Source organism: Capra hircus, chromosome 7 (assembly GCF_001704415.2).
Source record: "Capra hircus breed San Clemente chromosome 7, ASM170441v1, whole genome shotgun sequence".
NCBI lineage: Eukaryota > Metazoa > Chordata > Mammalia > Artiodactyla > Bovidae > Capra > Capra hircus.
This window is the reverse complement of record NC_030814.1, coordinates 103,471,311-103,492,244: the sequence shown is the minus strand read 5'-3', so window position 1 is coordinate 103,492,244 and position 20,934 is coordinate 103,471,311. Positions and strand designations below refer to the sequence as shown.

At 54.3% G+C, this 20,934-nt stretch overlaps 1 protein-coding gene across 1 annotated transcript; it reads left to right on the top strand.

Annotated features, from left to right (window-relative positions):
- JAK3 (Janus kinase 3) lies at positions 1,478-20,416 on the top strand. The gene is made up of 25 exons (XM_018051403.1): positions 1,478-2,213; positions 3,357-3,574; positions 6,072-6,268; positions 6,731-6,854; positions 7,178-7,289; positions 7,546-7,691; positions 8,087-8,381; positions 9,016-9,138; positions 9,241-9,398; positions 9,815-9,926; positions 10,142-10,328; positions 11,124-11,251; positions 11,482-11,613; positions 12,343-12,427; positions 13,223-13,350; positions 14,040-14,172; positions 14,256-14,407; positions 14,547-14,697; positions 15,316-15,455; positions 15,527-15,716; positions 16,310-16,434; positions 16,958-17,130; positions 17,581-17,698; positions 18,040-18,150; positions 19,097-20,416. Exons 3-25 carry the CDS (start codon positions 6,085-6,087, stop codon positions 19,202-19,204), a joined length of 3,315 nt encoding a protein of 1,104 aa, XP_017906892.1. The 5' UTR covers positions 1,478-2,213; positions 3,357-3,574; positions 6,072-6,084; the 3' UTR covers positions 19,205-20,416.

Genomic DNA, 20,934 nt, shown 5'->3' with positions numbered 1-20,934 from the left:
TTTGGGGAGAACTGATGTCTTAATAACACTGAGTCTTCCAATCCATGAATATGGTATTTCTTTGCATTTGTTTGTGTATTCATGAGTTTCTCTCAGCAACGTCTTTTAGTACATCTTTTAGTAACTTTTAGTATAACAGTCTTAGACTTCTTTTGTTAGATTTATTCCTGGGTATTTTATCTTTTTTGGTGCTGTTGCAAATAATATTAAAAATTTTTTTTTCATTTTCAATTGTTTCTTACTGGTATATAAAAAATCAACTGAATTTCATACATTAATTTTTTAAACTGTGAACTTTGAACTAATAAATTCATTAATAATTCCAGTAGTTGTCATAGATTTCCTTGGATTTTCAATATACACAATCATATCATCTGCAAACAGGGAAAAACTTGCCTCTTTGTTTTCAGCCTTTAAGCCTTTTATTTATTTTTCTTGCCTCATCGCAATGGTTATGAACTCTAGAACAATGCTGAATAGAAAAGGTGAGAAGGGACATTCTTGTCTTGTTCCCAGTCTCAGAAGGACACAATTTAGTCTTTTATATTAAGTATAATATTACTTGTAGACTTTTTTGGCAGGCACTCCTTATCAGATTGAGGAAATTCCCATTTGCACATAGTTTGCTAAGACTTTTTTTTTTTTTAAATCATGAGTAGGTGTTGAATTTCATCATTTCCTGAGTCCATTAAAATAAGCATGGTTTCACTATACTGTTGATCCTTGAACAACTCTTAGGGGTTGGGAGTGCTGACCTCTGTGCAGTCAAAAATCCATGGATAACATTATATACAGCCCTCCATATCCGAGGTCCCACTGATTCAACCAACTGCAGAATGTTGTCTTCTAATTGTTGCTTGTGCTTCCTAGGTGACGCAAGTGGTAAAGAACCTTCCTGCCAATGGAGGAGACAAAGAGACGTGGATTTGACCCCTGGATTGGGAAGATACCCTGGAGGAGGGCATGGCAACTGACTCCAGTATTCTTGCCTGGAGAATCCCATGGACCAATGAGCCTAGTGGGTTACAAGGTTGCAAAGAACTGGCCATGCCTAATGCGACTTCCTAAAGGAGATCAGTCCTGGGTGTTCACTGGAAGGACTGATGGTAAAGCTGAGACTCCAGTACTTTGGCCATCTCATGCGAAGAGTTGACTCACTGGAAAAGACCCTGATGCTGGGAGGGATTGGGGGCAGGAGGAGAAGGGGACGACAGAGGATGAGATGGCTGGATGGTATCACCGACTCGATGGACATGAGTTTGAGTGAACTCCGGGAGTTGGTGATGGACAGGGAGGCCTGGCGTGCTGCGATTCATGGGGTCGCAGAGTCGGACACGACTGAGCGACTGAACTGAACTGAACTGAATGCGACTTAGCACTCACGTATGCAGGAAAGATATTTTATCCATGACATGAGTTTACCTTTGTCTCCAGTTCCATTTGTTTATTCTTTGCATTTGTGGGCTTTATGCCAGGAGAAAATTTAGGATGTTTGCATCAACAAAATTTCCAACTTATTCATGGGCAAATTCTGGGTTGTGCCCCTTGGAATCGCCTCATGGAGACCTCCCACACCCCTCTCTGGGACTGAGGGTGCCTTTGCCCTCACTCTGTTCCCCTTCTGCTCATTCTCAGTATACCACAGTGGCTACCCCACTAGAGTTGTCAGTGGCCTAGAAACTCACTCTTTGCATTCTTCTCTACTGAAGCCACCCCGGAAGTGAAAGAAAAATACTCTGGCTAAGCCCCCATGCAGCACTTCCTGCCACAAGCCTGCTCTGGCTCCCGCTGCACTGAGGACGAAACTCATGTCTCTTCCCTCTCCACCCACAAAGCCCACAAAGGCCCCACTGATGCCTCCAAACAAGGCTCAGTACACTTTTCCCCTGCCACCCTGCCCTCAGGAACACTGTGACCTTACCCAGCTTCTCAGCCTTTGCCTGGGTTGTTCTTCTGCCAGAACTCCCCACGCCTCCGGATCATTGGTTAATCCTACTTGTCCTCGGGTTTCAGTATATCAAAGCCACTTCCTCCAGGAAACCCTCCCAGACTTAGTGTCTCTCCTAGAAGCCTGGCACCAAGGGCCACTGAAACCCTGACTGGGTACTAATTTATTTTCATCTTCCCTGTTGGCTGCACCAGGCAGAGACGAGACTGGATCTGTGCTGTACCTTGCTGTGTGGGCCCAATGCCCTGTACACCAGAAGTGCCCAGTAAGTGTCTGTGGGTGACTGAACTGAAGTCAACAAAATATGTACCAAAGCCACTTTTGTGCCACAGCTTGTGATGGGATTACAGAGATGAAAGTGAAGTGTGGGTTACTCAGTCGTGTCTGACTCTTTGGGACAGTAGCCCACCAGGCTCCTCCGTCCATGGGATTCTCCAGGCAAGAATACTGGAGTGGGTAGCCATTCCCTTCTCCAGAAGATCTTCCAGATCCAGGGATCAAACCCTGGTCTTCTGTATTGCAGGCAGATTCTTTACCATCTGAGCCACCAGGGAAGCACAGAGATGAAAAGGTGCTCTAAAATTTATCCCATATCCTTCAATAAAAAATAAAGTAATAAAAAAAAAATTTATCCCAAAGCTCTACTTTCTGGGGTTTGTATCCTACTAAGGGCACTGCCCTGGCCTCCTGCCTTCTCCACTCATGACAGCCTCAAGTGTGTTAAAAAACCTCAATCAGACCTGGCTCTGTGAGCTGGCTCCTGATGACTGCCAAACCATCCCCCTCCCTCCCCACTGCATCCAGTCAAGCCCTCTGAGCCTTAAATAGCTCTGTTCACTCTCACCTCTGGGTCTTTGCCCCTATGGTGTTCTTGCTTCACATCCCTGCTTGATCCATCATGTCCTTTACACAGAACCCGCCCCCTCCCATCCCCCAAGCTCCCTGCCCCTCATCCCCTCCCTTCAGCCTCAGCCTGTGCCTGTCCCATCATCTTGGCTTTCTTGGCTATCCATAATGATTAATTGCCTCCCTGCCAGACCAGACAGTGAGGTGGCCCAGTCTGTCCGGTTTCCACAGATTCTAGCTCTGGGCTTGGGGCGTGGAGCACAAAAAGGGACCGCCATACCTTCCAGGGTCTCACTGGAAAAATACTGTAAAGGAGAACTTCACTTTTGTTTGGGGCAACTTCCCTGCCTCCTTCCCGGGCAGATCCAGCCCAGTTCTCTTCCTTAGGTGTGAAATCAGTTCCTTAGGTGCCCAACACATGCACACATGCCACAAATGGGTAAACTGAGGCCAGAAGAAGCCACAGTGTTGCCAGGGCCCCACGGAGACTGAGTCCCGGAGCCTGCTGAGACCCCCTCGGGGTGACCTGGGCCCTTCTCTCTGCTGTCACTCCTTCCCTGAGGTCCAGGGTCTTCAGCAGCTTGAGCAGGACTGCTGCTGCAGAGGCTTCCGGAACTTTCTGCCCCTCCCCGTCCCCGGCCCTCACATGGCCATGACTTTCGGTAAGTGACAGCAGCTCAGGAAGCCGAGGGGCCCACACAGGAAGGAGCAAGTGGGACTTTCCTCCGGCTGCTGCCCCGCTCTGCCCTCCCGTCGCTGGCCCAGGGCCCTCACCTCCAGGTAAGAGCTGCTGGAGCCACTTGGCTCAGGTCGGAGGTGGGGGTGGGGGAAGACTGTGCGGACGGCCGCCGCTGGGGACAGGAAGGCCGCCGCTGGGGACAAAGGCAAGTGTGCCTTCTAGATCTCAGAGAAAAACCGTCTGACATAAGCTGGGACAGCTGGCGGCGCGGCCTCTGGCAAAGCGCTTCCCCTCTGGGCCTCAACTTTGTCCCGCACACGAGGCCGCGAATTCCCAGCTTCCTGACCTGAAGGAATCCTTGCGTATGCGCCCGGGGCTCCACTCTCTGGGGACACACTTCACGTCTCCCACACTCCCAGGTCCCAGGCCCGAGCACTGGGTGACCAACCAACCCTCCCTTCTGTGCATGTGGAACTTTTGATGCTAAAACAGGGACGTTTCTCTGGGCACCAAACAGACTTTCTATTTTTACTTTTGATATTTTAAAAATCATGGTTGTTTTTTTTTAAGATTTATTTTAGACAAAAGACACTGCTTTGTGGTAACATTTACATAAACATGCAAAGATCAGGGCAACTGTTTGAAATAAGGTTTGGGGCATCTCTGTGAGAAGTGACACAGCCGGGTGGGGTGGGGAAAGTACCAATTCCTGGTCTGGGAGCTGGTAACACTGGAGTGTCCCTAGGGGAAAGTTCTCTCTCCCCTATGTCCTACCTCCCTGGCGGTAAGCCTCAAACCACTGTCCTAAGGGACCTTCCCATTTGGTTTGGCTGACATTTGTCAAGTGCTTGCTGAGCATGTCACCAAGTGTTTGTATCATTTAGTGGGGATTAAATGTGTTGATGGGCTTTTCTGGTGTTGATGGGCTTTGAAGGTAAAGAATTCAGAAGGTAAAGAATCTGCCTGCAGTGCAGGAGAACTGGGTTCAATCCCTGAGTTCGGAAGATTCCCTTGGAGAAGGGAATGGCTACCCACTCCAGTATTTTTGCTGGAGAATTCCATGGACTGAGGAGCCTGGTGGGTTACAGTCCATGGGGTTGTGAGAGTCAGACACAACTGAACGGCCAACACTCTCACTTTTGAACGTGTTGACAGGTCGGACTGGACTCCGTAAACTATCTCACTGAAGCAGGTGGGAGTCAGTGCATTTCACAGCTGAGAAAACTGTGTCCCAGCTGCGGGAACCCTGCTGGAGTCACAAAGCCAGGATATGGTGGGGCTGGGATTTGAACCCACAGCCTGAAGTTTTCACTGATCCTCAGTCCCAGGCTTATATTCTGAGTGTGTTTAAATCTCATTTACACTCTCCGCCCCCCGCCCCCACTATTATTTTGGAACGCAGTTTTTGTTGTTGTTTTACACTTTTTGGCCACAACCAGCGGCATGTGGAATCTTAGTTTTCCCACCAGGGATCAAACCCACATCCCCTGCATTGGAAGCGCAGTCTTCACCACTGGACTGCCAGGGAAGTCCCTGGAACATAGTTTTTATCCAATATTCTCTTTGTATCGTCTTCATTTGGGTCAATTGAAGTAAATCTTCTTCGTCTTCCTCCTTTTCCTCTGGCATGTGAAACCCAATTCCTTCCTCTGCCCAACCCAGAGTCCTGAGCTCTGGGTCCCCCAGGGCGAGAGAGATCTGTAAGGTGGCTGGTGTAGAATTAATGTGGGTGGTTTCCTCCTGGACCTAACCCAGGGAGGACTTCCTACTCTGGGGAACTAATGGAACAGAGATGCAGGGATTGAATCTGACGATGACTGAGTCTGATGTCTGGGTCAGCCCCCGAGGCATGCATTAAACCAGCTGCTAAAGCTTCTTTTCCCAGCCTCAGAAGTGCTAGAATCCTCCAGCTTCACAAGGAGGGGTGGCCACTTCTATCTCCTCAAACACCCATGTGCACAGGCCAATGGGTTTCATAGGTGGCGCTGGCCAGTGCAGGAGCCTCAGTAGTCCTGAGTTGGATCCACAGGCCAGGAATATCCCCTGGAGGAGGGAATGGCAACCCACTCCAGGATTCTTGCCTGAAGAATCCCATGGACAGAAGAGCCTGGAGGGCTGCAGTTCATGGGGTTGCAAAGAAGCAGAAACAACTGAGTATGCACCCTTGCACAGGTAGATAACTATCTGCTTGCTGGTTAGCAAATCCCTATTATCTGTGATTGATTGATCATGCCTGTCTGGAGAAGGGATTGGAGAGTGGGTATATGTGGAGGCTGGAGGTTGGTTAGAGATGTTTGCCCTGGGCACCAAGAGTCTGAAGTGTGAGTTCACACAAATTTGTTGTGAATGTCTTCCAGCTTCCCAGCACAGCCCTCACCGGGGGTGGTATGGCTCCTCACCCACCTTGCACACTCAGCTCCCTCTCTCTGCCTTTGCCCATATCTGTCCTTCTCTTTCTGTTGCTCTCTCCTCCTTATTTCTCTGGTTTCATCCCTGCCTCACTCAGTCATATTTCTTTCACCTCCCCACTCCTACCTCAGAAGATCTGCAACCTTGTCCTGTGATCGCAGCTGAGGGGCTGCCTTTTTCTGTGTTCAGGCAGGCTGCATTCATGGCACCTCCAAGTGAGGAGACACCCCTGATTTCTCAGCGGTCCTGCAGCCTCTCCTCTTCAGAGGCTGGTGCGCTGCACGTGCTGCTGCCCCCTCGGGGCCCTGGACCCCCACAGTGCCTGTCCTTCTCCTTTGGGGACCACTCAGCTGAAGACCTGTGTGTTTACGCTGCTAAGGCCAGTGGTAAGTGCGTCCCTAGAAGGCTTGGTCAGAAGGAGGGTTAGGGTTGTGTGGAACACAGATTGGGAGCTGGAATAGCTGTCAAGCAGAGTCAGCACTGGATCTGGGGCTTTGAGGGATGAGTAGGAGTTTGGTAAGGGAGGCGGGTGCACAGGGAATGGCATGTCCATAGACTCAGAGGCATGATAGACTGTTAGAAGAAACAGATGGTCATCCCTCGAGGTAAGCTGCTAAGTGGAAAGAGATGCTCTGGAGAGAGGCAGGGAGCCCTGAGAAGCAGGCTGCGTCCATGACTTTTCTCCTCAGGGCACTGAGGAGCCCTGGAATGGGTCCAAGCAGGGGTGGGACATGATGTCAGAGCTGAAGGTGAGAAAGAGCCTGTGGGGCTGCATGAGGATAACATGGCAGCTCTGCAGGGGGCAGATGGGGAGATTTGAGAGGGAACTGATGCCACCGCCCCCTCAGGCATCCTGCCCGTGTACCACTCCCTCTTTGCTCTGGCTTTGGAAGACCTGTCTTGCTGGTTCCCCCCGAGCCACATCTTCTCCGTGGAGGACACGGGTACCCAGGTCCTCGTCTACAGGCTCCGGTAGGAAGTGTCTCCCCCCCACCACCCCCAAATGTGGGTTAAATAATACCGGGAGGGCATGCCTTTTGCTGAGGGCTTGGGAAATGGGAGTTTAAAACCACAGTAACCCTTGGATCATCGTCTCCCTGCACCTCCTGGTGGGTGCCCCGAGGGAGGGCATGAGCACTGCTCATTTCACAGATGAGAAAACTAATGTCAGAGAGGGTGGTTCACTTGTCCAACATCACACAGCAAGTCAAGGGTATAACCTGGGCTCTGTGAGGTCCTGGCACAGTCCCCCCCTCATCATATCCCCTACTCCAGGGTTCTCCCCTCCCCCACAGCTTTTACTTCCCCAACTGGTTTGGACTAGAGAAGTGCCACCGATTTGGGCTACGAAAGGACTTGGCCAGTGCCATCTTAGATCTGCCAGTCCTGGAGCACCTCTTTGCTCAGGTAGGTGTCTGCACGGGGATCAGCTCAGGGGTGGGGGTACCCAGGGCAATGTCAGGGCTCATGTTTGGGCAGCCTTGCCTGACTCTCCTGTGAGGAGGGCTGAGCGAGGAGGTGGGAATGAATTGGGCGGTATGAAGAAGGAGGGGCTAGTAGGGTGGGCGGGGCTCAGAGTGGCAGCCCCAGGGTGAAGGTCGGCCAGGGATGGGGGTGTATTGACCATATCAGGGCTCATGGTTGGGCTGTGACTGGCTCCTAGCACCGCCATGACCTGGTGAGCGGCCGCCTTAGGGTAGGCCTCAGCCTCAAGGAACAGGGTGAGTGTCTCAGCTTGGCTGTTCTGGACCTGGCCCGGATGGCCCTCGAGGAGGCTCAGCGGCCCGAGGAGTTGCTGAAGACGGTCAGGTGAGGGCTTCCAGGCTGTGGTGCCCAGCCTCTACCTGGGAGCGAGCCAACATGGCTCCACCAGGGGATCACGAGTCCGGCTCCCCACCTACAAGCCTACAATGTGTTCATGGGACCCAAGCCCTCCCCTTGAACCCAGCCGCCCTGAGACTCCATAGCCAGACCTCAGGCAGCTAAAGGACTATGTCTCTGTCTCATGGACCGCAACGGCCCTTCCCATGGAGGCCCTCCCTACCCCCATGCCGGTCTCTGAATGTGTTTCTGTGTGTGCTGTGTGGCCCCCTACTGAGGCCACACTCCAACCCCTCACCTAGAGGCTCGGTTGATGTGCCGCCTCGGTCCTCCCTGGCGGAGACCCCGCCCCATACTGAGGGCCCCACTCCGCGCACTTGCAGCTACAAGGTCTGCCTGCCCCCTGGCCTACGCGACCTGATCCAGGGTTTGAGCTTCGTGACTCGGAGGCGCATCCGAAGGACAGTGCGCCGGGCCTTGCGCCGCGTGGCGGCCTGCCAGGCTGACAGGCACTCGCTCATGGTCAAGTACATCATGGACCTCGAGCGGCTGGATCCAGACAGGGCCGCTGAGACCTTCCGCGTGGGTCTCCCCGGCGCTGCTGGTGGTCAGGATACGCCGGGGCTGCTCCGTGTGGCTGGTGGCAGTGGCATCGCCTGGAGCCCAGGAGAACACGAGGTGTGTGGCGGGGGGCGCTCAGCGGGGGCCAGGGGCGGGGCCAAGGGGAGGGGCAGGGTCGTGGGCGGGGATTGGGGCGGGGCCGAAGGAGAGGCGGGGCAGTGAGGGGGCTTGGGACGGAGGGGCTCGCTCCAGGCTGAGTGAGGCGTGGGTGGGGCTGAGCGAGGCGTGGGTGGGGCTGAGCGAGGAAGCGGAGATGAAAAGGGCGGGACGTAGAGAGAGGGGCTAGTAGGGTGTGCGGGGCTCAGAATGGGGCTAACAGCAGGTGGAGCGAAAAGGCAGGACTCGGGGTGGGTGAGGCTCCCGACTGGACTAAGAGACACCAGGAGATAAAGTGGAGTTAAGTGAGGGAGGGACTCGGGGCGGGGTGGGGGACCGGCCGAGAGAAGGACTCCGGGGTTGGCAGAGGTGAGGGGGTGGATATTTGGGATGAGCAGGGGAGAGAGTTGAGAGGGGCGGTGTGGACAGAAGGAGGCGGGGCTTGGTGGGGGCTCGACGGGAGAGGGATGGGACTCGGTGAGGCTGGAGGAGCGGGTCTCGTGAGTGGGGACTGGTGGGGTCCCGGCTTCCAAAAAAGGACTGGGGGCGGGGAGGGAGCGGGATCCCCAGCTTCAGCCCTCCGCCTTCTTCACAGGTCCTCCAGCCCTTCTGCGACTTTCCAGAAATCGTGGATATCAGCATCAAGCAGGCGCCGTGCATTGGCCCGGCTGCGGAGCATCGCCTGGTCACCATCACCAGGACAGACAATCAGATCCTGGTGGGTGCTGGAACCCCCTCCCCTCCTACCTTCCCCATCCCTGACGGCGGGGACGCGGGATTGTCCTCGGACCGCGGCGGGCCCTGACACCGGTCCTCACAGGAGGCCGAGTTCCCGGGGCTTCCCGCAGCGTTGTCCTTCCTGGCGCTCGTGGATGGCTACTTCCGGCTGACCACGGACTCGCGGCACTACTTCTGCAAGGAGGTGGCGCCGCCGCGGCTGCTGGAGGAGGTGGCTGAGCAGTGCCATGGCCCCATCACGTAAGGACTCACTGGGGACCAAATCTCTGGCACGCTCTTTCTCGGTGCCTCGGTGTCCTTGCCTCTCAGGAGCCCTTCAACAGCACCAGGTGCATAGCTGGCGCTCAGTGAATCTGCAGTCTCACTTCTGCAGCCGCTTCCCTCCCTTTGGCTCCTTGAGGTCCCAGAGCCATTTCCTGGGATGCTCGAGGTGCCCAGGTGTGGAGCTTCACCTGCGGTTTCCTCTTTAATCCCCTAGGCAGAAGCCCAGCTTTGGGTTCATTTTACAAATGGGAGGGAGTGAGGGAATGTTACCTGGTGACGTTCCCAGGGCTTCAGAGAGACCAGGATTAGAGCTCCAGTTCAGTTTGCTTTCTCTGCCTCCATCTGTTTCTCACCGTCTTTGACTCTCAGTTCTCTTCCACCTTTCCCCACAGCCTGGATTTTGCCATCAACAAACTCAAGACTGAGGGCTCACGTCCCGGCTCCTATGTCCTCCGCCGCAGTCCCCAGGATTTCGACAGCTACCTCCTAACTGTTTGTGTCCTGGTCAGTCTACCTCCAGGGGCCAGGAGGGCAAGGAGGGCTTCCTGGAGGAGATGATATTTGAGCTGAGCACTGAAATATGAATCAGCATGGCTTCCTGAAGAAGGGGAGGAAAAAGGCATTCCCAGTGGAGGGAATAGAATATGCAAAGACTTGGAGATTTGAGGGGGAGAGTGCCTCCCACTGCCACTCAAGAGACCACTCACTCCTCTTTGCAGACCCCGCTGGGCCCGGATTATAAGGGCTGCCTCATCCGGTGCGACCCCACAGGAACCTTTTCCCTGGCTGGCCTTGGCCGTTCCCACAGCAGTCTTCGAGAGCTCCTGGCAGCCTGTTGGAATGGTGGGTTGCATGTGGATGGGGTTGAGCTATACCTCACCTTCTGCTGCAACCCCAGACCTAAAGGTGAGCCTGCCTTCTCCCCCAAGCTGAATAGGCAATCTGGGACCCTGCCTTTCTGTGTCTGTTCCAGCTCTTCAGTGGCAAGTGACAAAGTCTGCTGGTCAAAGTAGTCTAGGAGGGAAAAAAGGTGATCTAGGGCTTGTGGGATAGAGGCTGCTTCCAGGGATGGCTGAATCCAGGCATAGCTGGATCTGAGTGATGTCACTAGCACTTAGCCTCTGTTCATCGCTTGCCTCTTGCTCTGGGTGAATTTTGCTCTCAGACAGACCCCTGGGATGGGACAGCTTTGAGGTGTGAGTTCTCCAGATTTTTCCAGAATCCCTAGTAGGACTTGAGACCAAACTGACCACAGCATCACCTGCTCATTTGTACCACCTGCGGGGTTCCTTCCATCTCATTCTCTCTCCCTCCCCTCACTGGGACTTCTTGGAGTTTCCTTTCAAATAAGCCGTGTGCCCTGGAACCCTCATCTTAGTCCTGGCTTCTGCAGAAGACCCCACGCTGAGACAGTTTAGTGTTTGTCACTCAGTTGTGTCCGGCTCTTTGTGACTCCACGTGCTGTAGCCCACTAGGCTCCTCTGTCCATTCTCCAGGCAAGAATACCAGAATGGGTTGCCATTCCCTTCTCCAGAGGATCTTTCTGACCCAGGGATCAAACCAAGATCTCCCTCACTGCAGGCAGATTCTTTATCATCTGAGCCACCAAGGACAACCCCACACGGAGACAGGGAGTGAGCAATCCTTTGAGGACCTTTCACCTTTGACCTCTAGTTTTCTTCCTCCTTCCACTCCCCATAGAAAAGTCCAATCTGATTGTGGTCCGGAGAGGCTGCAACCCACCCACATCATCCCCTGTTCAGCCCCAATTCCAGTGCCAGCTGAGTCAGATGACGTTTCACAAGATCCCTGCTGACAGCCTGCAGTGGGTAAGGGGCCCCAGGAAATGGGGGAAACATACTTCAGGTGGGATCCAGAGACCAGGTCTGCATCCATCTCTGCTGTGTGGCCTCAGTCATGTGATACAACCTCTTTGTGCCTCTGTTTCATCATCTGTAAAATTGATCCATTACCTGTGCCTTGCTTGGGCCAGAGCTAAGGGACAGGATCCCATGGGAGCCCTGTTACTGGCCTTTCATATTGCCTCCTCACTTTCCAGCATGAGAACCTAGGTCACGGGTCCTTCACCAAGATTTATCGGGGCTGTCACCATGAGATTGTGGATGGGGAGGCCCGAGAGACAGAGGTGCTGCTCAAAGTGATGGACGCCAAGCACAAGAATTGCATGGAGGTGAGCAGGGTGGGACCAGACCTTCTGGGTTAGGGCCTAGCTGGAGAGGGGGCTGTGGATTCACAGAAATTTAAAAACACACAGGGTCGGACTTCCCTGCTGGTCCAGTGGCTAAGACTCCATGCTCCCACAGCAGCAGGTGCAGGTTCGATCTCTGGTTGGAGAAGATGCTGCACGCTGCAGTGCAGCCAAAAAAAAAAAAACAACCCAGAAAAGAAACCCAAAACCAAAACAAAGAGAATACACACAGGGTCTTAAAATAACAGAAATGTAGCCGCAGCATCTCCATGAAATACAGAAGGGTGGAGAATTTAGATGCAAACAGGCAGAGTATACCAGACAGAGGGAACAGCCAGCGCAAAAGTCCTGAGGCAGGGCCAAGTCTGGCATGTTTAAGGAATAGCAAGGAGAACAGTGGGTCAGAGAGGATGAGCAAAGGAGAAGAGAGGAATGATGTGGACGGAGGCATCTTCAGGGGCTGGGCAACACAAAGGAAGGTTTGAGCCAAAAGGTGAGTGACTCAAGGTAGACTACAGCAGGGACTTCCTGCCTCCATTAAAAAAATCACGATACAGAGTGCTGTGTGCATTAATGGTGGACTCCAAGGCCAAAGGAAGCTGGCGGCCAGGTCTCCTGAGGCAAGTTTGTGAGCAGCAAGTTTGGGGTTCATTGGTCTGACCCAGGAGTGGAAGAAACCCATACATGTTCTCCCCATTCTTTCCTCCCCAGTCATTCCTGGAAGCAGCAAGCTTGATGAGCCAAGTGTCATACCAGCATCTCGTATTGCTCCACGGCGTGTGCATGGCTGGAGACAGTAAGAGACATTCCCCATCTCTGCCCTGCCTCACTGGGTCCACCTACAGCAGCAATAGCAGCATACACTCAGAGCCTGCCCTGGCTGGGGCTCCATTCCACCAGAGTCTATCATCTTGTACTCATGTCCTTCCATCATCACTCTTTGAATAAGCAGCTCCAGGCTCCCCCCAATACTTAAGCCCCCAGAATTATCTCAAGTCAGGCAGACCTGGGTTCTGATCTATTGTGTACCATCTCCGCAGCTTTGCAAGGTCCACGCTGCCTCTCCAAGCCTTGTTTCCATCAGTTCAGCTCAGCAGCTGTTTATTGGGAGCCCAATATGTGCCAAGAGCTGGGTGCATAGCATAGAACATGACAGGCTGAGCAGGATGATAAGTGATTGTGTGTGGTGGGGCAGCACAGGTCATTGTGGGTGATCAGAGGCTGCTAACCCAGCTTGGAGGTCAAGCAGTGATTCTGAGTAGGTAAGGATACATTCTAAGCTGGAAAGGCAAGAATAAATAGACATTAGGGAAGTGAGAGAAGAGGGGTGTTCCAGTCAGAAACACAGAACTTGTAAAGGGTTGGGAGTGAGTCATGGAGAGAGCGTGACACCTTCCAGGCATTACAGGCAAATGGTTCTGAGATGGGAAGTAGGGAAGCAGAGAGGTGAATAGGGTAAGGATGGAGGAATAGGGGAGAGAAAAGTCAGAGCTGAGAGTTCAAGCTACCCTTGAAGGTGGGGTTGGGGGCAGAGCCTATTGAATACAATATAGTCCTACCTCCCAACCCTGCCCCTTCCTACTTCCACCAGGTATCATGGTTCAGGAATTTGTACGCCTGGGAGCGCTGGACACATATCTACGCAAGTGTGGCCACCTAGTGCCAGCCAGCTGGAAGCTACAGGTGATCAAACAGCTGGCCTATGCCCTCAACTATCTGGTGAGTGCTCCTCTGCCTGCTCCATCCTCCATTCAAGAGTGGATGGGGCTTTGAGAGTGGGCTCTGTCGTATGAATAGGAGTTTGGCAAGGGTGGAGGGCATTTGAGACTGAGGGAACAGCATACATACAAGCTTAGAGGTGTAAGAGCAGAAGGAGACAGCTGATCATTCATGGAAGTTGAGGGGACTGGTGAGCCACAAGGCTGGCCCCGGGGGAGGCTTCTCCAGAAGAAAGAACATTAAAGTTGGGGTCCTGGAGATTGAGTAGAAGTTCATTAAGAAAAAAAAGGAAGGAGGGCATGTCAGGCTGAGAGAAAAGCCTGGGCAAAGGCTGCAGCTTAGATGTGTTGCTTGTCCAGGAGTGTATCAGGTCTGTTCACCAGAGTGGAGATGTGGGAGAGAGAAGCCCATGGGAAGAGTGACCAAGAGTTGGATTTCAAAGGGCCTTGAGTGCCAGTCTGAGGCCCTTTGACTTTATCCTGAAGGGATTAAGGAGCCATGGGATGAAGGAGCAATGTTTAAGAAGAGGAGGGACACAGGAGGTGTATTGCCAGTAGTCTAGGAAAGATGTTGAAGTATGGTCTGAGCAGTACCAGGTGGGCTTTGAAGGATGTGTAGGAGTTCACCAACCAGCATATTCATTCATCCCCCCACCACCCCTGGCATTTCCCTGTACTTGGTCCACTTAGGAAGACAAAGGTCTCCCTCATGGCAATGTCTCAGCCCGGAAGGTGCTCTTGGCTCGTGAAGGGACTGATGGGAACCTGCCTTTCATCAAGCTGAGTGACCCGGGTGTCAGCCCCACTGTGCTAAGCCTAGAGAGTAAGTGCTGAGGGGTGAAGGAGGGAGGAACCTAGTGGGGCAAGGAAGCGGATCCCTGATCCCATCCTTGCCTCCTGCACCAGTGCTCACTGACAGGATCCCCTGGGTGGCCCCTGAATGTCTCCAGGAGGCCCGAACACTTGGCTTGGAAGCTGACAAGTGGGGCTTTGGAGCCACAGTCTGGGAGGTGTTCAGTGGTATCACAGTGCCCATCAGCACCCTGGAGCCTGCCAAGGTCAGAGCACCAGCACTGGCTTCTAGAGCTCTCATTTGACAGAAGGGTGGGATGAAGTCCAGCTTGGGGAGGATGGACGGGTCTAGGGGGTACCTCTGAGGGTTCACTGGGGGTAACCAGCCCTTCATCCTGCCTTTAGAAGCTCCAGTTTTACCAGGAACGGCAGCAGTTGCCTGCCCCCAAGTGGATGGAGCTGGCCCTGCTGATCCAACAGTGCATGGCCTATGAGCCAGGCCAGAGGCCCTCTTTCCGCGCTGTCATCCGTGACCTGAACAGCCTCATCACTTCAGGTGCCCACTTGGGCCAGGCAGGGTGGGCAGGGCTGGGAATGTCATATTGGACCCAGTAGAAGAGTGAGATTTGTATGTGGAGCCTGCTCTGCGTGCCAGGCAAGGTTGGAATGATTGATGACTGTAACAGTCAGTATGAGCTTCAACAGCTATTGTAACAAACAAGCCCCTCAGTTCAAGGCCACACACAATGGATGTTTAGCTCTCATTCAGTGAGGGTGTCCAAGTCAGCAAGGAACTCTCCCTTTGTGGTTCTACCCATCCTATGGCCTTAGGCCCCTACTGGGTCCTCTGCAAGCAGGAGAGAGCGTATCGAGGGTCCCACTCTAGGTTTTCATGGGCCAGGCCTAAAGGAGCTTCCAGTGCCTCTCTCTCCCCTGCCACCCCCTGGCAGTGAGGTCTGGGAAAGGCCTTTCTGTCTGTGTGCAGCATGTGCGCTGCATAAGAGGGCTGCCTTTGCCAGGAGGCAGCTTTTCCCAGCCCTACAAATACCTCTAGGCTTGCAGTGGCCCTGCCATAATGCACAGAGAGGGTAAGCATTCAGATGGAGGTCACACAGCAAGTTAGCTTAGGAGCGGGGGCCCAGGACACTGCTCATTCACTGCCTGTGCCCCCCAGATTATGAGCTCCTCTCAGACCCCACACCTGGCACCCTGGCGCCCCGTGATGGGCTCTGGAATGGCACCCAGCTCTACGCCTGCCAGGACCCTACCATCTTTGAAGAGAGACACCTCAAGTACATCTCACAGCTGGGCAAGGTGAGGTGGGTTAGGCTGGGGTGGGTGGGGTGGCACTCACGCATGTGAACACCAGCCCCACTGTCCCCCAGGGCAACTTTGGCAGCGTGGAGCTGTGCCGCTATGACCCGCTGGGCGACAACACAGGGGCCCTGGTGGCCGTGAAGCAGTTGCAGCATAGTGGGCCAGAACAGCAGCGGGACTTCCAGCGGGAGATCCAGATCCTCAAAGCCCTCCACAGCGACTTCATTGTCAAGTACCGGGGTGTCAGCTATGGCCCAGGTGAACCCCTCTTCAAATCACACACCCTCACCCTTCTGCACCAGAACTGCTGGTCTGAGAACACCAGCAGGGGCGCTACTGACTGATCTTGTTTATCCAGATCTACCTTGTTGTTCAGTCACTCAGTCCTGTCCGACTCATTTGTGACCCCCCTCCTGGACTGTAGCCCACCAGGCTCCTCTGTCTGTGGGATTCTCCAGGCAGCAATACCGGAGTGGGTTGCCATTTCCTACTCCAGGGGATCCTCCCCATTCAGGGATCAAACCGATATCTTCTGCAAGTCTCCTGCATTGCAGCCTGAGTCTTTACTGCGGAGCCACTGGGGATGCCTAAGACTACCTCGGCATCGTCAGTTTTCCCACCTGAAAAAAACGGGTCGTTATGAGGTTAAAAAGAATTAATGTATATTATAGAAAGTACTCAAATAGATTAGCGATACGTGTCACTGTGGCCGTTCCCATTTTATAGAAAGCAATATTGAGGCCCGGAGGGGACACAAGGTCCCACTCTGATCGGGGAAGAAGAATGGGGAAGGGAAGGAGACGAAGTTAGGCCCTGTGGTGACTCCTCCCTGCCTCCCCCGCCACCCCTAGGCCGCCAGAGCCTGCGGTTGGTCATGGAGTATCTGCCCAGTGGCTGCCTGCGCGACTTCCTGCAGCGGCACCGCGCCCGCCTCGACGCTGGCCGCCTGCTCCTCTACGCCTCACAGATCTGCAAGGTGCGGGGCGGAGGAGAGCGGGGCGACCGTGGACCTGCCGCGTCCACAGAGCTGGCTTGATGGGCAGGGTCTGCATGGATTCGCCAGGAAGGCTGAGGGTTGAAGTTTGGGGTCCAGGTTAGGTTGGAAATGCGGTTGAGTCAGGGCTAAGGTCAGGGACTTCGCTTGTGGCTCAAACGGTAAAGAATCTGCCCGCAGTGCGGGAAACCTGGGTTCCATCCCTGGATCGGGAAGATCCCCTGGAGGAGGGCATGGCCATCCACTCCAGGATTCTTGCCTGGAGAATCCCATGGACAGAGGAGCCTGGTGGGCTACAGTCCATGGGGTCGCAGAGTCGGACACGACTGAACGACTAACTCTTCTAGTAGGTCCAAAACAATAAGAAGGTGAGGACTGGAGTGCAAGATGGGTCAGCGGTAGGGTCAGGCTTGGGATCTGGGTTGGGGCTGCTGTTGGATTCCATGTCAGACTTGGGGCCCCTGCGGAGTCATCCTGGGGGTTCACACCCCACGCCCGCCCATAGGGCATGGAGTACCTGGGCTCCTGCCGCTGCCTGCACCGCGACCTGGCAGCCCGGAACATCCTGGTGGAAAGCGAGACGCACGTCAAGATCGCCGACTTCGGCCTCGCCAAGCTGCTGCCTCTCGACAAAGACTACTACGTGGTCCGCGAGCCAGGCCAGAGCCCCATCTTCTGGTAGGGGCCTCCTCCCAGCCCCACCCTTCCTCCGTACTACCCAGGCAGCTCCGCCTCTCGCGCTTTTCGGTTCCCGCCCTGCCTCCCGCGGGAAGGGGGGCCCGCTGTGGCCACGCCCCCATAGCCCTGGCTCCTCCCCATCACGCTCCTTTTCTTGTTCTGGCTCCACCCCTCCTTAGCCCTGCTCCCCATCCCCGCTCCGCCCGCCCCGCTCTGGCCCCGCCCCGGCCCCGGCCCGCCCCGCCCCGCCCCCGCCCCGGCCCCGTCCCGGCACCTCACAGCTTTGGAGCAACCTCCCATCCCACAGCCAGGGAAACTGAGACCTCAGAACTGGCTGGGACTGACTTTCTCATAGTCACCTGCCTGGACCACCTACCCTAGTCCAGGGCTGCGCCCTTTCCTGTCCTCTGCCTTACTGTCGCATCCCAAGACCTCCCTGGCCCCCTCCAGGTATGCCCCAGAGTCCCTCTCGGACAACATCTTCTCGCGCCAGTCGGATGTCTGGAGCTTCGGGGTCGTCCTGTACGAGCTCTTCACCTACAGTGACAAGAACTGTAGCCCCTCAGCCGTGAGTTGGCACCCCTGGTTTCCCCATACCCTCTTCCCCCTCAGGTCAACCCCTGTCCTCTGTGCTGAGGGTCACCCGGTCCCAGCCTTAGATGCTCCGGGAGGACCTCTTTTTACTATGACTGATACCTCCCGCTCCTCCCCTCCAATCATCGGCAGCCCCCTTCCCCATCCATCACAGACAGCTCCTCCTCCCCAGTAGGAGGGCCCTCTTCCCTAACCACGGGTGGGTGATTCCCTTCCTGCCTTCACTGTGGCTGACCCCCATGGTAACGGGCGGCCCCTCCCCTCTCCATGCCGGATGGCTCCTCCCCCACCTCGGGCCCTTCTCCTTGGCTCCAGGAGTTCCTGCGGATGATGGGATGTGAAAGAGATGTTCCAGCCCTCTGCCGCCTCCTGGAGCTGTTGGCCGAGGGCCAGAGGCTGCCCGCACCTCCTGCCTGTCCTAGTGAGGTGAGCTCTGGAGGGCCTGCCTCAGTTTCCCGCTTTGTAGATTCACCATGGTGTCTCTTGGGCAAGCCTGCTGATCCCTCTGAATTACTCTCCACCGAAGATATCTCTTGGTTGAGAGCAGGGATCAAGGGAATGAGGCTGAAGGAGATTTCTGGCCTCTGCTTTGCTGCTCTCTCACTGTATGGTAAAGCACAAACACTTTCAGAGCCTCAGTTTACCTGTCTCCAAAATGGGAATAACAATGCCTTATAGGGTGGGGGAGGACCAATTTGCTAACACCTCTCCAGTGCTCATCTCGGAGTCTAGCATACAGTCGGTGCTCAGTAAATGATGATTCTTACAGTTTCTCATTAGAGCTTTTGTAGAAGTGTCTGACATATGGTTGGTCATTCACAAATTAATTTGCTCAGGCCACAGACATTTATTGAGCTCTGTGTGCTGGGCTTTGTGTTGGGTGCTGGGGACCTAGTGGAGGACAGAACAGATAATACCCCTCCTTCTTATAACCACCAGAAGCTAACAAGAACATTCTGGTGGTGATCAATGTCTAGAAAGAGTTGAGGGAGGTATAGTCAGGAGCAGCTTCCTAGAGGGGGTGGTGCCTGAGGGAAGAAAAGGATACCATCCAAGGGGAAAGCTGGGAGAGAGCATTTTCAGTGGCGCGCAAAACAGATGCAAAGGCCCTGAGGTGGAAATGAGTTTAGTGTATTTGAAAAATGAGATGGGGGCAGATGTGGCTGCATGGAACGCGAGAGGAGGTGATGGAGGGGGTGGTGGAGGGAGGGAGATGGGAGGGGATGAGATTTTTTTCTAAGACCCATAGGGAGCCATGGGAAGCTTTGGAGCAAGAGGGATGGAGTCTAGTTTATACTTTAAAATTGCAAACAGGAGTCATGTCCTTTCTACCACTCCCATGTGACCCTGTTGTCTCTTCTCCACCCCTCAGGTTCATGAGCTCATGAAGCTGTGCTGGGCCCCTAACCCTCAAGACCGGCCATCGTTCAGTGCCCTGGGCCCCCAGCTGGATGCACTGTGGAGTGGAAGCCGGGGATAGTGTCCAGAGGCATGAGACTCTCACCTTCCCTGCTTACCTAGAGGGAGAACACCATTCTCTGTCATTTTTCATATCTCCTGCACACAGACCTCTAGGTTCTGGTCTCCATGGACTTGCTGTGTGACCTTGAGCAGGAACCTGCTCCTCTCTGGTCCTCCTGCTTCACAGAGACCCCTCATAGGGTAACTGACATTGCACTTGGGGGAGCAACCCTGCCTTGCAGGGCAACAGCAGCCTTGTGGCTCTTTGAACTTGGAAAGATTCAAGGCAGATGTCATGATGGGGTCTAATGAGCTCCATCCACTCCCCAGAATCAAGGGACCACATTTAAGACCCTTCCATCTTCCCAACCTCTCAGGGTCTGGCCTGCAGCTTCCTGTTCTCATTTTCAGAGGAGACTTTATGTAGCTTTAAATATGTCATCTCAGGCTTCTATTCCCTTCTGCCTCTTTAGCTGGAGGAAGCCAAGGACAAGAGCAACTGTCCGGGCTGAAAATCCACTCTTTGAGGGGGAGACTGTGGGACTGTTTGGAACTGTGTAAGAGACCAGGAGAGGCTGAGGTCCCCAGCCTCTGAACCTGAGTGTCCCAGGGCTTCTGTACACTGGGGCCCTTTCTGTCTGGACAAGAGGATCATACAGTTGATGACAATGGAGCCTAACAGGAGCTTTGCATCAGTTGAAGGAAGGAAAGGCATTCTTGGCAGAGGAAACGGCATGGCGAGAGGAAAAGCCTCAGAGTACAGGGGTTAGGAGCACGGGGGTTGGAGCCCATGGTTCTGCCACTTACTTGCTGTGTGATGGTGGGCGAGTTGCTTCCTTTCTCTGGCTTCAGTGCCACCCTCTGTATAATGGGCAATAGTGTTGGCCCTTGGGCTCCACAAAGTCAACTTCTGGAAGTTTGTGGGAAGGCATCTAGTGCAGGCCAGCCCCCACCACTCCTTCATACCTGCCTGCAAGGTTTTTCTGCCACTTTTCCTCCCTGGAAAACTCTTACTCAAATCTCAAAAGCCCAGCTATCACCTCCTTGCAGCCTTCCCTGGGATTTTCCCACTACTCCCATTCAGCCCTATACTTCCAGCTCTAGGGCTGGGGTACGTCTATATCCAACTCTGTCTCCTCTGACCTGGAGGCTCCTTAGGGAGCTGGGCTGGGGTGGGCACAAAGAGGACTCTGGGAGTGTTCATTGAATGAATAAAGACGTTCAATGGAAAGGATGGTTTGTTGCTGGACTTGGGCAATGGGAATTCTTGGGGATGTGTGATCCAGGGAGGAATGTGATCAGAGTTCGGGGATAGAGACCCCTGGGGCCTACAGTGGGAGCCTCAGGACATGCTGGGGGCGGAGGGACAGGAGGGTGAGGCCCTCAAGGCCAGAAGCCCTCCCCCAAACCCCAGCTGCTGGCCTTGGCTCTGTCCTGGGGAGCTGATTACAGGCTCTTGGGGGTGGAGGGAACAGGCTGCTCTAGGGGAGATCAGAGGGCAAGGCCCTCTTGGGAGGGTTAGGCTATGGAGATGGGTCCAACATTACTGGGGGCCAAGGCAGCCCTCTATTTGCTCCTCAGGACTGATGGAAAGATTTGGAGAGGGACAGAGACAGAGAGACATAGAAAGAGACTCAGAGAAGGACACAGAGAGCATGGGAGAGACAGAGATCTCTGTACCTACTGTCATAGTCTGCTTTGGTGAAAAGTGGTAGGGGGCTGCAACACAGGGTTTTCAGCTCAGAGTCT